The sequence below is a fragment of the Sinocyclocheilus grahami genome, unplaced genomic scaffold (genome assembly GCF_001515645.1).
Source record: "Sinocyclocheilus grahami isolate Dianchi unplaced genomic scaffold, SAMN03320097.WGS_v1.1 scaffold240.1, whole genome shotgun sequence".
NCBI lineage: Eukaryota > Metazoa > Chordata > Actinopteri > Cypriniformes > Cyprinidae > Sinocyclocheilus > Sinocyclocheilus grahami.
Window position 1 is genome coordinate 1,275,499 of NW_015505419.1, and position 16,531 is coordinate 1,292,029.

At 40.9% G+C, this 16,531-nt stretch overlaps 2 protein-coding genes across 2 annotated transcripts in view; both read right to left on the bottom strand.

Moving 5' to 3' along the window:
• The window catches only part of LOC107597909 (regulator of G-protein signaling 12-like), a 36,144-nt gene extending 26,203 nt beyond the window's left edge, over positions 1-9,941 (bottom strand). Inside the window, exons 1-4 of the mRNA XM_016289113.1 lie at positions 9,872-9,941; positions 6,646-8,199; positions 6,209-6,562; positions 4,930-5,031 (exon numbers count right to left, since the gene is read on the bottom strand). Coding sequence (XP_016144599.1) covers positions 4,930-5,031; positions 6,209-6,562; positions 6,646-8,091 — 1,902 coding nt within the window. The 5' untranslated portion in view covers positions 8,092-8,199; positions 9,872-9,941. The remainder of the gene's footprint in view (positions 1-4,929; positions 5,032-6,208; positions 6,563-6,645; positions 8,200-9,871) is intronic.
• A 1,697-nt stretch (positions 9,942-11,638) lies between these two features.
• Positions 11,639-16,531, bottom strand: part of LOC107597910 (myb/SANT-like DNA-binding domain-containing protein 1) — an 11,740-nt gene continuing 6,847 nt past the window's right edge. The window contains exons 2-3 of the mRNA XM_016289114.1: positions 12,007-12,285; positions 11,639-11,927 (exon numbers count right to left, since the gene is read on the bottom strand). Of these exons, the coding sequence (XP_016144600.1) occupies positions 11,639-11,927; positions 12,007-12,285 (568 nt within the window). The remainder of the gene's footprint in view (positions 11,928-12,006; positions 12,286-16,531) is intronic.

Below are 16,531 nucleotides of genomic sequence, written 5' to 3' on the forward strand. Positions count from 1 at the left end.
TGAGTGTGTGTGTGTGTGTGTGTGTGTGTTCAGTTCATAGTGTGTGTGTGTGTGTGTGTGTGTGTGTGTGTGTGTGTGTGTGTGAGAGTGGATGTGTTGGTTTTGCACTCTTGATGTTTTAGAGTTTCTCCCCATCATTGCTGTTTCTGCATTGTGGCAGATTTGTAGATTGTACACATAAAAATAATGGGAATCATGCCCTCAATTTTTTTGTGTGTTCACATTCCAAATGCCATAAAAGTCACCAAGTTTCCTACCATTCTGATGACGCTGTGATATTAAAAAATTCAAAACAGAAAATCTTTCGGTCAAAAGTGACCAAAGAGCACCATCCTCACATAACAGAACACAAACCAGCCTTCCTTTTTCTTGTCTTTCTCAAAAACACATAAAATAACACTTAATGTCAATATTTACTCTCCCAATCCAATCACACGCAAAGCATGCTAGGAACTAGAAATCAAGTTCCCTGTTAAATGCAACCAAAAATTTTAACACAATTGGAATAGGAAAACTTTCATTATACAGTGAAAACAATACAAGCTAGGCTAATTTTAATCCAGTAAAATAAAAAATATTTTTCTGGGGGTGTAGTTGCATCATACCAGCAGGGTAACCAAACCTTCAGTCCTTGAAGGTCTCACATTATAATGACTCTGGAAAAGGTGATCATGTCCCACTTTATGACGGAGGGTTCTGTTTTGTAACAATGGAACTACAGTTTTCATATCTGACACTCGCACTATGAGTTACAAGTTATTTATCTTTTTAACCGTTTTTGGAACAAAAAAAAAACAATACTGGATGGATTTTCCACAACATTAAATTTCTTCATCATTGATATGATACAAACCAACAGCTGTTATAAATCAGCTGTAAATCCCAATTGCTTGGGAAATAAATCTACCGTGTGCTATAAAACTATCAATGGCAACAGCATACAATTATGTTCATTAGCATGATAAAGTCCAAACTGGGACTATTTCCTTGTCCAGTATCCTCAACAGCATACAGGCCTCCGCTGCTGCTGAATACTAGTAGAGCTCCACATACTGGGCCACAAACACAAACTCTTTGTGTGCAGGACTCTACAACACACTTTATCAATCAGTAGTGGAAGCAGCAATCTTCTATGCGGTTGTGTGCTGGAAGCAGCATCAAGACAAGAGCTGCCAAAACACTCTACAGCCTAATCAAGATGCCTGGCTTGGTCTTGGTGCTAAGAGAGGTGCTGTCTGAGGGGTGGACGTTGCCCAAACTCTCAGCCGTCATTAAGGATGCTTAGCATTTAGTCCATAAAACTGTTACTGCTCAGTAGAAAACGTCCATGGTGTTCTAAAGTGTACTGTAGCGTACTTCCTTCTTTGCTGATATCCGGACATATTTACGGATCTGAGAATTGCGTCAGGCAATGAATCTGTATTCTATTAGTGTACAGAAGAGATTGCTGAAGCAAATTTACAATCTATCAGTGACGAAGATTATATTCAACAAGAGAAAAACCATCATATGGTCACTGTCAGAGTTATATACATGATATTTCTACTATGTAAAAGCCAGGTTACAAAATATAAATACATTTTCTAATATAAAAAAACTGAGGTTGAGTTTGTTGCAGCTCCATTAGTTTAGCAAAAAAACTGCTGAGTTCATTACTGAAATTAGCTGAATAGCCTTTCATTTAGATGTTATCTGGCAACAAAAAACATGCTTAGACCAGGCATTTTCCAACCAAACAAGCCTCTCCATTTCACATCCCCTCCCTCTCGCTCTTGTTCTCCTGGTGAGCACCAGCATGACTGATGTTCTCATAACCACACTTTCCAGTCTGCCTGACCACCAGAGGGGCATTAGGTCCGTGAAAAAGGCTGCCTCAAGTTCCAGGAAAAGCTAAAGGGAAATCCTACTCCTCTCAGATTCCACACTTGGAGAGGTGACAAACCTTTTCCAGCTTTAAACCTCAAGAAATTTGCTGGTTAAAATCCACATGACTCCATTAGTGTGCACAAAATAATATTTAAAGGTATGAAATGTACACATCAGTCTTAGCCTGTTGAGTACAAAGTACTCAACCTAGCAACAGTTTTGTTTGAAGAATGCAACAAAACCAAGATTTGAAGTACCGGTAATAGTTCCTCCAACAACAAAAATGGCCATCATTTGCTCACTGGTATGTTGCCTTTTTTCCAAAAAAAAAAAAAGCACCACAGATTCAGTCCAATTGACTTGAGGAATATACACAAAGATTTGGGGTATGTAAGAAATTAATGCTTTTATTCAGCAAGGGATGCATTCAATTGATTAAAAGTGACAGTAAAGACATTATAATGTTACAAAAGAAATTGATTTCAAATAGCTGCTGAAAAACTGGTTTCCAAGTTTTCCACAAAATATATTAAGCAGAAATGTTTCAACATTGTTACTTGATTGCCAAATCAGAACATTAGAATGATTTCTGAAGGATCATGTGACACTGAAGACTAAAATACTGATGCTGAAAATTCAGCTTTGCCATTACAGGAGCAAATTAAAGGGATCATATGATGCTGCTAAAAATAACATTATTTTGTGTATTTGGTGTAATGAAATGTGTGTAGGCGGTTTAAGGTTAAAAAAACACATTATTTTCCACATACTGTACATTATTGTTTCTCCTCTATGCCCCGCCTTTCTGAAACACGTAGATTTTTACAAAGCTCATCGGTCTGAAAAGCGAGGTGTGCTGTGATTGGCCAGCTATCCAGTGCGTTGTGATTGGCCGAATACCTCAAGCGTGTGACGGAAATGTTATGCCCCTACCATACTGTGATGCCCTGTCAGGCCGGAGCGACGAGACAAAAACATTAAAACCCATTATAAATGAGGCATTTGTTGCATCCAGTGGGTACATAATTATGGATTATAATTACTTATACCGTCTTTTTACGAGTTGCATCACGCCGTGTAAACATAAAATCATGTCTGCATTTGTGATCGGAGAAATGACAAACTACAAGTGCTACTCTACACTGCCCAAAACTCGCATTTGAATCATGAGTGGCAAATTCTTTAAATATAAAAAACTTAAAAACTTACAGTCTGTGAGTCAGAACAGCCGGCATTTTAGTCTACTCTGCCAGGATCAGGAAAAAGTCCTCCATATAATGTGCTGGACACATCTGAATATTTGGGTTGAAGTGTTCTGGAACAGTGTTGTAAATACAACTTAACCACTGATTTCTAGTCGTGTCCTCTTTTGGAAGGCCAAACAAAGTAGTTTCGCTTTCACAACGAAACAGCGTCACACACCGCGGCCTTGAGTGAGCGGTGGCCGGAGGCCGGCTTGAGTGAGCAGAGGTGGTGGGCTTGAAAATGGTGCGGCGGGCGGATTCGACGAAGGAGCGTCCGGCGAGCTTGCGGCAACCACATGTGACGAGCCCGGGTTGGACTCCGCTTCGTCCACGGTGAAAGCCGATCCGGCGATCCACAGCGCGAAGTTGATGTATTTCCTCAGCGACCAGCACGGATCAGCTCCAGGCATGACGAAGCGGATATCGTCCTCTTTTGGAAGCCCAAATAAAGTAGTTTCGCTTTCACAACGAATCACACAGTGCCTTCACGACATGGTGGCGGCGGCAACAACAATACTACAGCGAGAATAAAAGTTACGCCTTCTTTCTTTGCGTGAACATTTGGGCGGCGTTATGCAAATCTTCCCACATTGTGACATAGATATGTGGGGGCGTGTTAGAACGAGTCGTTTTAGGTAGGCGTGGCTGACTCTTAACTTTTATAAAGAATATCTCTTTGGATTTGAGACTTTAGTCTTTGCAACTTTGAAACAGATCTTCTTTATGCACCAAGAGCTTGTAACACTCCAAAGAGAAAGGACAAATTTAAATCGCATCATATGGCCCCTTTAAAATATATTAAAATAGAAAATGATTTTAAATTGTAATAATATTTCACAATGTTTTTTCTGTTTTAATTTATTTTTGTTCAAGTAAGCAGCTTTGATAAGGCATACGAAACTTCTTTCAAAAACATTAAACATTTATCTTACTGACCCCAAACGTTTAGTGTATTCCTCTCCACTATATTCCTTCCTAGTCCTCTAAGGCCTTATGCAACAAATAGACTGAAAAGTCGTTGCTTTCCACCGTAAGCTTTAAAATGTAATATGCTGCCTTTTCACGCATCATGTCAATATAGTAACCGAGGGGAAGATTTTCAGTGAATAGAAACTTAAGCTAATTAAAGCTAAGTTTGTTTGTCACACATAGCTACCACATGACTTCAGAAATCTGCTTTAATGGGTTTTAAACCTTTTTGGAGCGACAAATATAAAAAGGAGCAGTGCAAATTCTTTTTTGTGTGTTTCTCAAAAAGTAGCAACATATGGTTTGAAAAAACACGAGGGGGAGTAAATCATTTTTATTTGCGGTTGAACTATTCTTTTGAATGAACACAGTAAAACTGCTGAAAAAAGAAGTGTGGTGGAGGTTGAAGCTCAAAGTAATGTGTTTTCAGACTGTCCAGCCACATAAAGGCTTCTTTACATTTGGAAGAGGATACTAATGGTACCATCATTATCATGCAGAGTACCACGTGTTTCTAATAGTTTCATGGTTATCCTTGTCTATTGAAAATAGAAAAACATGATTGTGCATGAGAATAATGCAACACCACAAAGGCCGCTCTGTGTATTTAGAGCGAGAAAAGAACCGAGTTTCTCAAGTGAAAGAAGCAGGAGTTTTAATTGGATTTGAGCATAATACAGTCTGACCCTCCTAAACAATTAAACACACCAGGTTGTATCTGTTTTCATCCATCATATGAGGCATGAGCATTGCAGCAAATACAAAAGTTACAGAAACTATGATTTAATAGTATGATGTGGGTGCGCAATAGTATGATGTTGAAGGTAAAACAGAAACTGCTATATCTTACCTCAAGGTCATTAAGTGAATGAGCCAGACTGAGTCGTTTAGTGGGACCTGATGTTCTTCGTACAGAGGAACGTCCCCTTGTGAGTGCCCAAAATAAAGACCCCTGAGAAGACAAACATTAACCAGAGTTTACAGTTACAATTTCATAAGAGTGACTGGCATAGCAAAGGTGTGTCTTATAAATACAGTGGCATTTCTATATATATATATAAAAAAAACTAATTTCATTCCAGGTCACACTATATAATTGTCGAATTAAAAAATAATTACTATATAATTTACAATTGGCTACCATGCTCTTTTTTCAGTTATGTTACTCCTAATTTAAAATTAATTTGTATTTCAATTTCAAAGGAACATAAAACAAAAAAAGTTACCATTGACCATAATATTAATTAATTATTAATATTTTCGATACATTATCTTATTGATTGTAAACAGGAAATCAGGGTGACTGCATTTAAAATGGAAAATTGCTTTTTTTTAATTCTTTTATTTGTTTATGTACTTTCACAAAATTAATTTTACACATAATCGTTGATATATAAACTGCAACAGTGTTAAAGTGTTATTATCTACATTATTAAATAAAACCTTTGATTTTATTTATTTAATTTTATTTATTAATTTTAGATACGGTTGGCATTTAAAAAATACTTTCCAATACATAATTGATTTAGGCTTCAAAATTAAATCCGAAGGGCAAGACATGTCAGAGGGAGACAGATGCCTAGCAATAAATCATCAGTGAAAGGAAGGAAATAATAATATTCTTCTGTTCCCTTACATGGCTGACAAATTGTTGCTAGGTGACTCTCGACATTGTTAATAGAGCTAAAGCTGATCCATCCAGTGTAATCATATTGAACTGCACTAATCAACCCAATAGCTCCATCTGCTGTGCCTGTTACTTGCAGCACCATCTGTTCCTTGGCTTATTGTATTAAGCCCTTTAACTTAGCATGGTGGCAAACTGGCAAAAAACCTGCCATAAGACTGACCACAGGGCAGACAGCAAAGACAAAGCAAAGATTGTCTCATTTGATTCATAAAACAATAGTGGGATAAGCTGTAAAATAGCCCATAGTAATATTTTAGTGTAAATTATTTTGTTTTAAGCATCACTATTATTATTACTCATACATAAGGTTAATTACATTATTTTGCTAACCACCCAAAACACCTTAGCAACTGCATAGTTGAATGTAGACCAAGGTTTTATAGTGTAGTATAAGAACAGATTCAGATACCAAGTCATCAGAGATTTGTTTTATTCTGACCTTATTTTCCCCATCCTTATGCTTGGCTGCACTACTGAAGAACCTGGAGGTCAGCTCAAGCTGTGGAGTGAAGTTCATTCTCTGAGGATGTTTGAGATCTTCTAGTGGTTTGTATCGGATAGTCGGTATTTGTTTCATAGCGGGAGGAAGGATGCTACTTTTACTTGTGGGCCCATCGCTGTCCCTTTCAACCAAGCATTCAATGCTGTTGGGACGAGACTTCTGCCAGCGAGCCTTTAAGCCAATGGAAGGTCTGCGTTGACTGGTTCTCGGTTTAGGTCGCAAGTTAGATTGCATACTAAGACAAAGAGGAGTAAAAGCTGAACTGTCTGCCTTGCCTGAGACACCTCGGCACTCGGGTTTGTTTCTGTGCTGTGAATAATATGGTGGTGGGTTGGAAATGTTTGGAGGCGTGAAGCTCCACTGGCCATTGAGACTGTCTCTATCGATTGAGTCACAGGTTGAGCAGCTCCTGCTAGCGGATCGGACAGAAGGCACCTGCACTCGGGTTTGTTTCTGTGCTGTGAATAATATGGTGGTGGGTTGGAAATGTTTGGAGGCGTGAAGCTCCACTGGCCATTGAGACTGTCTCTATCCTCCGGCGAAGCATTTCCGATCCCGCTGTCACTGCCACTGCCATTGTTACGTGCGTTTTGTGGTTCTTCTTCAGGATTCTCGCTGTCAAGTTTCAGTCTCAGTTTTTCAATATAGTCCCCCATGTCAGAATAGAGGACGGACACAAAGTGAGAAATCGAGTGTGGAGTTTGAGGAAACTCCAAACAGCCTTGAGTGTCTGGATCTGGAGTGCAGGGAATCCCAAAGTGCCCTATGATGCTTTGGTGCTCCTTGTGTTCATAAAGCTCCGGATCTATGAAAAACACATGACATAATGTCTTCAGGGTGCTTGTCTGCATCCCAGCATGAATATTTTTGGTCGTATCAACCGAGACAAGGCCAAAGAACCTGCTGTCCTCCGAGCAAATGATACAAAGCGCCAGGTTCTCCGCTGGGTAAGATGCTAGAACAACATCTCGGTCATCGCAAAGCTGAACGCAGTTGCATTTGACCCTCATCATGACCAGCGAATGGGTCTTCTGCTCAATGCCAATCTGACTAATGCATTCACGGATGACTTGCAATGCCTCCTCCTCAGATTGTGACATTACTAGCTCCAGTTCCATGGAGTTGATGTATCCCACAATCATCGCAAAGTTCAGGATGCTGGAGTCAGATACAAAGTCATTCTGACTCTGAAGGTCTGAAAACACAGAATCCTCACTTACGACTCGAGACGTGTCATCCTGTGAAAGACTATTTGACCTACGCTGCTGCAACCAATAAGACATATCTGGTTCAGACAAAGGTCTTTGTTTTTCCTGGTTATCTTGATGGGCGCTCATGGTGCCCTGATCAGAGATCTCAAAGACAGTATCAAAACTTCCAACCGACTGAAGCATCGGCTCCCTCATGTCCATACTGTTGGGGAAAGGATCCTTTTTTCCAGGATTGAGCCACGGCAGTTTGCTCTTACTCTGACAACCCAGTTCCTCGTCACTGGAGCAGGAGGCCATGGGTGGCCTGTCACCTGATGTGACCAGCAAACACAGTGATTGTGATGACATACCAATCAGCTTCACCACAATTTCATGCGGTGCATCGGACACGTCTGTATCGTTCACACGCAAGATGCGGTCCTCAGGCCGCAGTCCGACACTGTACGCTGGACTCCCTTTTATTATTCCCCGCAGGACACAAGGTGCTTGGCCAGCAATGGTGAACCCGTAGCCAGCTCTGCCACGCTCCATCTCCACCCTGCGCACTGCCGGGCTGGGGGGACGATCCGAATGCCTCATAGTCGACTCAGCTGGCTTCAGAACTCGCATTTTGGTGCTGGAACTCACAATAGTAGTACTTTGTACTGGTATAGTAGTTTCGTTCAGATACAGTTCCAACCATGAACAATCATCTTGCTGCACTGCTACAGATCAGACCTGAGGGGAGTAAAATGACTAAGGTTAGAATATGACACTTTTTTCATTTGTTTAAATAGTTATTAAGAAGGCAAATATATGTCAAGTCAAGTGAACTTTATTTCTATAGCGTTTAATACAACAGACATCGTGTCGAAGCAGCTTCACAGAGATAAACAGAAAAGCAGCTCAATTATAATATGTAAGATGAATACAGAGATATAAACCTTGACCACACACACAAAAACATACCACATTTTAAAGCAGTGGCCTGCAGGGAGACTATTTTTCCACCCCACCCGTATTTTATTATTTGTAGCACAAACTTGAAGAGTTCTGAATGAATCACTCTGATGAAAAAGCTTTGACCATTCTGATCATCTTTTAAAAACTACAAGGACATTTATATAAAATGTATTACATTTTATTTTATTTTATACACAGTTAAATTATTTGAAACAATTATAAACAACTACAAACTAACAATTTCTTCATTTTATTTCACGCAGTGTTCTGAACTCATATACCTATATATATAAACCTTTATATATATATATATAGTATATATAGTAGGTTACAATTATAAAGTGCTTAATAATGAATTCATAAATCAACACTTAAGTAAGTATAAGTGTAAGTAAGTTGTTGTTTTCTAGCATGTGTGTTTGGCAGTGCTATTTTTTAGGATTACTGATAAACTACTGTCATTTGATTTGTATTACTTGTAATTGTTATTTATTTTAATTTTACTTACATTATGTCTGAATTTATTATGTCTGTATAGGTGTTTTATTAAGTTTTTAGTTTAATTTAATTTGAGTTATTTTAATACCTCAACAAACTAAATGGAAATGAAATAATATATATATTGCATTTATAAATGGGTGTGTACATATACAGTATATCTGTATGTGTGTGTGGTTGCACATACACATATGTAGTTGTTTTTATTGGTGTTTGGCTTAGTGTTAGAATCATTATTATACTCTTATACCTTTTGTTCTTTAATATTTTGAATTGTTTTTAGCTTTATTCTTTTGGTTTTCATTTAAATGTTAAGTTTTGAAATGTTGTTGTATGCATTTGTCATTTTTATTTAATCTCTTTATTTTTAAAATGTGTATAGGTAGTATTTATGAAGTTTCAGCTTTTAGTTTTGGATCTGTTTTTAGTTGTTTTAATACTACAACTGATTGCTTCTGTTGTCCTCATTTGTAAGTCGCTTTGGATAAAAGCGTCTAATAAATGACTAAATAAATAAAAATATAAAACACACACACACACACACACACACATATGTATGGGATGTTTATTTATCATCATTTACAAATAATATATAACATATTTTATTATATAAACAATATTAAATAAAACATGATATTTTATAAACATCTCTACGAATTGTATTTTATATTTTAAAAAATTCACAACGCAGAACTAAGTCGCAAAACTTCAAAAAGGTTACTCAAATTGTGAAATAAGGATAAATTAAACTGTTTTTAATCGCATTTCTAGACAAAATGATAAACGTGAATGGTGTTTTTGAAAAAGATACAAAACTATCCGTTTGCTTTGAGAGCTCTCGTGTCACATGCCACTTTTCATTCGCAGTAGCGTTATACGTAAACAAACTCTATTCTTTCACATAAAGTCCACGTTTTTATTAACAACACATGTATACATCGGCGCTTACCTGCACTCTTTTTAATTCCAAAGTTTTTCTTCGTTTATTTCGGAACTCCCTTCGCGCGACGGACTTGAACCACTGCCATTCACTATTGTTGGGAATACAAAGCATCATTCTCTTGTCGCTATGGCACCGACGTTTGCAAACTGATATCAGCTTTCTCATTGGTCGACAGACGTGTCAATCATGTTCAATATTCAAATAAATACGGCGCTCTCATTGGCGGATGGAACAGCATTACTACATGTAAGCTATGGCAAGATTACAAACGGCTTCTTAAAGTTGCATTCAGACGGTGTTATCTTTCTTAAAATACAGTAAGTTGAGATATATATATATATATAAGTTTAAAATACAAGTTTACAGTTTCAGTGCATTTTTTTTAAATGTTGGTTTCTATTCATGGCTCCACACCCAGGTCACTGAGCACTAAGGTGTTTCTTCTTATCAACTAATACCTTTCATGAAGCCCTGACGGGCCATTTCATCACAGACAAAGAAGAGAGGTGATGAAATTCATATTTGTACACCGTTTGTTGCTATTAATGACCATGTGCACAATGTAAGGCACAGCAGAAAGGGTTAACTATCTTGCCTGCACATTAAGAAGAATTAAAGAGCATGTGGTGGTGCATTAGCCATTATAATGTTTGGGTGCAAGTCAGGTTCAATCTATCTGGCAACTTTTGGGAGTCTTTAAGGTGAAGTGACAAATAAGGATAGTCTGAGATAATAAAAAGGAGATTAGAAAAAAATCTAGTTTTAAACACACATGCCAAGTTCTTAAAAATGTACTCTTTCTTTATGTAAAAATATTGCAGAAATAGGCTAGTAGGTAGCATGCCGTACTATTTTGAGTTCAGTCACTGATTTTAATTTGACAGATAATTGATTCCAATATATATATATATATATATATTTATTGTTTGTTTTCCCCCCCTCAAGAATTCTCTTTTACAATCTTTGGACAGTTGGACCACCTAGACATTTTTGACACCTCACAAAAATATCAAAATGACGTTTAATTCAGAAATTCATAAATGGGTGTATTATACTCATTTTAATGCGAATAGCATTTTTTCCCCCTATTTTTGTATATTTTAAGATCTAAGCTAAATATGAGTGTCAGCATATAAACTGCTACTAAAACAACTGCATTTTGTAACCTGTTACATTTTGCTAAATTGTGCTATGCTATAACACTGTAACGCTGAACTGTAATGCTACTAACTAAACTAAGATTGTCCTCTTTCATTTCAAATCGTCAGCCTAATTCAGTTTACATTATCACCAACCATTTGGTGTTATCTGTCTGACCTGAACTTCTGACCTTCTGGAGTTTTCTTGAACATGGTATCCTTTTAAAGAATGCCTTAAAATAAATCTGAAATCTTTTAGATGCCAGTCAACCATGATTGACATTACATTGTCTAAATAATGAGCCAGGAATTAGCAACTAACACAGCAATTAGAAATCAAATGAATCAGATTTCATAAACAACACATTTTGTGTCACATAACAATCACCATTTAACTTTTGAGAACTGCATTTTGCTTCAGATTTGGATAAATAGTGATTTCTTCAGAAGTTTCTTGCTTAGGATACATCTTGTCAACATTTTTGAATAATATATGTATAGTAGAAGACTGAACAGAGCCTAAATAGGTCTAAAATGTACAGCTAACTAGTTGGTTATAGCTTTTATACTTAGATAGCATATAGCAACACTTCCTTAGCAAAGACAAAAAAAGGTCCATATCCCGAGGTCACTGTCACTCAGTTGTAGGTGTTCCTAAACCCTTTGAGGCCGGTGGGTTAGGCCAAGAAGAGGCAGACGGAGCAGGAATCATCTTCTCCAGGAGGTTCATCATTCGTTCCTGAAGCTGGAGGCTCTGCACCTGCAGGAAGTTCTGCTGATGCATAACGCGGCGAACTTCATGACATGCCTCCTCAACGGCGCGGCTTATCCTGCGTTGCTCCTGCAGCATTGCGTCCAGGACACGCAGCTTCTTTCGGCGCAGTGACACATGTGAAAGCTTCCGCCTCTTATGTGGCTGTGACCTGCAGATGGACAGCCATGCATTTATAATTGCACAATTATGAATCTGAAACGGATCTGTGATCAGATCGAACATGTTACCTGGTCTCAAAAGAACTCTCTGAGTTCTCGGTTAGGCCTTCCTCCTCATCGTTGATTTCTCTCTCCTCTGAGGAACCAGTGTACTCGGGTAGAAACCCACTTGGTGGAGCTGACTGGGGCACAGAAGTCTCAAGCTGAGAAGTGGAGGGGCCAGATGTCGAGAGGTTTGGTGGGCTCATATGGGCATGGTCTGGTATCTTTGACAAGATCCTCTCAATAGATTTGTAGTACGGCCAGTCAGGTGTAGCATTGCTTCCATTTGCTGTGTACTTCAGCTTCCTGTTAAAAAAGATACTGTTACTTCATATTGTCTCATATTGTTGTAGTGTAAAAATTAGCTTAAACCCTGTAAGTCCCACTGTTGTAATATTACAACATCAGTTTTAGCTTGACTAAAATAAAGCTGCTCATGGTTTTTTTCTCTCTCTCCCTAAGACCACATTTACACAACTAATAGATCCTATTGGTTAGCCTTGCAATGCTATTGGATGCTAGATATTAAAAAATAGGCCTGTTTACCTGGCCATAAACTCACACAACCTGCAAACTTCCCATGAAACACATCGTCTTGTTTTACTGGACTGGATAAATCTACATTTATCTGGTGGTGGTTGAGGAGATTCCCCCTTTCTATGTAAAGTGCTTTGAGTGCCCAGAAAAGGAAGGAATTATTACATTCAAGTGAGTAAAATGCCTATTTTTTCTGTGATTAGTAATGTCTAGATCGTGTAGATATTAAGGTATTGTTGAATGCATTAATCATTTTAGATTTTGAGCTTGTTATGTCAGTGTTGTAATTTTACAACACTGGGTTAAATGGGTAGCAAAATTTGCCTGTGCACCTTACACATTACATGGATGAATTGTGCTTCTCACCTGTTCCATGTGAAAAAAATAATACTAGAAACATACTGTTTTTGATCATTCACAAGTTTTAAATGTATTTTTTGTTACCAAGTTGAAGAATAAATTATTTCTCAGAAAATTTTAAAGTATTTTTGAAGCAATATTTTAAACTATTTGTATCTTATCATTTATAAAATGTCCTGTCGTTTTTTCTAGACGTTGCTTGTTTGCCCTAATATCTGCTTGCTGTATGAGGGACAGGTGATAATGTTCTGGAATGTGGGAGGTATCGGTGCTATTAGCATGATAACTAAAGGACACAATAAGCTATCAGACAGTATTGTGTGAATTCTGTGGAATGTGTGAATTCTGTGAATGGGTGAATTCTTTAAAAGGTGTAAGTATATTGGGGTTAATTTGCACTGATATTTTTAGCCTGGAAATAATCAGTTTTTTTTTTTTCCATTTTAGAATGTCACCAGCCAAGAAAGACTGTCTCATCATATGTGTGATATCACTGTTACCATGCAAAATTGGAAAAGTGACATTGAGATGGACTCTGATACAAGAGAATAAAGTTTTAATGTTAAGTCATGATGAATGTTTTAAAGCTTTCATTCAGTTCATCAGGTTCCCTTTCAAGGGAACTTCGAACTGCGTCCTCTAGGGGTCGCTATGGGGAACGCCTCGTCGTGACCCGTGTCTGAAGCATACATTCAAAAAACACCAACAAACATGTTGACTGGCGACAGCCCATGACGTCACTACCGGTGCGACTATAGTATAAATAGGCACCAGTAGAACACGTCATTCTCTTCTTCGTCTTCATTGATTGTTTTGTTTGAAGCGTGCATTCCGTGGTTAGAGCGATCTTCCTTCATTATGGTGAGCACTAGCAAGACGTTTAGAATATGTGTGCATCTGTGTCGTCGTTATTTGACTCCTGAAGACACACATGATCTTTGCGTCTTTTGTTTGGGCGAAGAGCACGCACGCACGCAATGTCCTCGAGGGGGCAATCTGCGTTAACTCTGAGCATTTTTCCGCTCCGCTCTCGTTTGTCTCTCTTTTCAAGGAGAGAGGGGCAGCCGTCTGCTCCCCGCGGGTTCAGGGCCCGCCGCTGCTGAGGCACGGAGGAGAATGAGCTCGTGGGGATCGCAGGGTGGATATGGCAGATGAGTTTAAAGAGGGGCTTTCCCTCTCGCGCTCGTCGGCTGTGGACGAGAGTGAGCCGCTGGAGGCTGATGTTATTTCCCTAACATCGTCTGATCCAGGGGCCAGTGCTCTGCTGGGTTCGGCCCAGGAAGAGCAGGAGATGTCTGAGGAGGGCGAAGAGGCTGAGGCTGAGCCCTCCCAATCCTCCTGCCCTGTGTATGATGAGCTATTGGAGGTTATGGATCGTGCCACGGCGAGGCTTGACTTGTCGTGGAACCGGGACAAGAAAGTGACGTTGCGAGGTTGTCTCGATGAGCGTTATCTTTCTGACCATAGCCCTCCAGCTCAGGTGAGCCTTCCTTTTCTTCCTGATCTCCATACTGAGATCGAGAAGGAATGGAAGAGGCCATTTTCCTCACGCATCCATCGGTTCCAGCATACAAGTTATGCCAACATCGAGGGGATGCGCGAAAGCGGCTATGAGAAGATGCCCCCTGTAGAAGAGACGCTGGCTTGCTATCTCTCTATGGGTGAGACATCCTCTCTTAAGACTCCCTCCTTACCATCTAAGCCCCTTCAGGATACATCTCGCTTGAATGGCAGGGCATACGCAGCAGCAGGTCAGGCTGTCGCTTCGTTGCACACGATGGCAGTGCTTCAGGTGTATCAGGTTGATCTACTGAAAGACCTGGATAAAGGCAAGGGCCTTTCTCCTGATGAGGTAGCTGAGTTGCGCCGCACCACAGATCTCGCTCTCCGTGCTACTAAGCAGGCCGCCTCTGCTATGGGCAGGTCCTATGGTGGTAACGGAGAGACATCTGTGGGTGAACCTGGCAGATATTGGGAAGAAAGAGAGGGGCTTTCTTCTCGATGCTCTGGTTTCGCCTTCCGAACTTTTCGGTACCTCCGTTGAGATGGTGGTTGAAAAGTTCAAGGAGGCGAAGGCGCGCTCAGCAGCCTTCAAATCCTTCATTCCACAAAGGTCCAGGTCTGAGCCCGAACAACCCAGGGGTCCTGGCCCATCTCGGTCTGAGGATCAGAGACGGGCACAGAAGGCTAGTGTCGCGGCTCGCGCTCCTACCCCGCCTGCGGGTATGGGTAGGAGGAATCGCGGGTCAAAGGGAGGTAGGCAAGACCTAAGGGATGTGATCCAGACAAGGCGTCAGCACTTTCATCCGGATCAGAGTGATACTTCACGCACGCAATGTCCTCGAGGGGGCAATCTGCGTTAACTCTGAGCATTTTTCCGCTCCGCTCTCGTTTGTCTCTCTTTTCAAGGAGAGAGGGGCAGCCGTCTGCTCCCCGCGGGTTCAGGGCCCGCCGCTGCTGAGGCACGGAGGAGAATGAGCTCGTGGGGATCGCAGGGTGGATATGGCAGATGAGTTTAAAGAGGGGCTTTCCCTCTCGCGCTCGTCGGCTGTGGACGAGAGTGAGCCGCTGGAGGCTGATGTTATTTCCCTAACATCGTCTGATCCAGGGGCCAGTGCTCTGCTGGGTTCGGCCCAGGAAGAGCAGGAGATGTCTGAGGAGGGCGAAGAGGCTGAGGCTGAGCCCTCCCAATCCTCCTGCCCTGTGTATGATGAGCTATTGGAGGTTATGGATCGTGCCACGGCGAGGCTTGACTTGTCGTGGAACCGGGACAAGAAAGTGACGTTGCGAGGTTGTCTCGATGAGCGTTATCTTTCTGACCATAGCCCTCCAGCTCAGGTGAGCCTTCCTTTTCTTCCTGATCTCCATACTGAGATCGAGAAGGAATGGAAGAGGCCATTTTCCTCACGCATCCATCGGTTCCAGCATACAAGTTATGCCAACATCGAGGGGATGCGCGAAAGCGGCTATGAGAAGATGCCCCCTGTAGAAGAGACGCTGGCTTGCTATCTCTCTATGGGTGAGACATCCTCTCTTAAGACTCCCTCCTTACCATCTAAGCCCCTTCAGGATACATCTCGCTTGAATGGCAGGGCATACGCAGCAGCAGGTCAGGCTGTCGCTTCGTTGCACACGATGGCAGTGCTTCAGGTGTATCAGGTTGATCTACTGAAAGACCTGGATAAAGGCAAGGGCCTTTCTCCTGATGAGGTAGCTGAGTTGCGCCGCACCACAGATCTCGCTCTCCGTGCTACTAAGCAGGCCGCCTCTGCTATGGGCAGGTCCTATGGTGGTAACGGAGAGACATCTGTGGGTGAACCTGGCAGATATTGGGAAGAAAGAGAGGGGCTTTCTTCTCGATGCTCTGGTTTCGCCTTCCGAACTTTTCGGTACCTCCGTTGAGATGGTGGTTGAAAAGTTCAAGGAGGCGAAGGCGCGCTCAGCAGCCTTCAAATCCTTCATTCCACAAAGGTCCAGGTCTGAGCCCGAACAACCCAGGGGTCCTGGCCCATCTCGGTCTGAGGATCAGAGACGGGCACAGAAGGCTAGTGTCGCGGCTCGCGCTCCTACCCCGCCTGCGGGTATGGGTAGGAGGAATCGCGGGTCAAAGGGAGGTAGGCAAGACCTAAGGGATGTGATCCAGACAAGGCGTCAG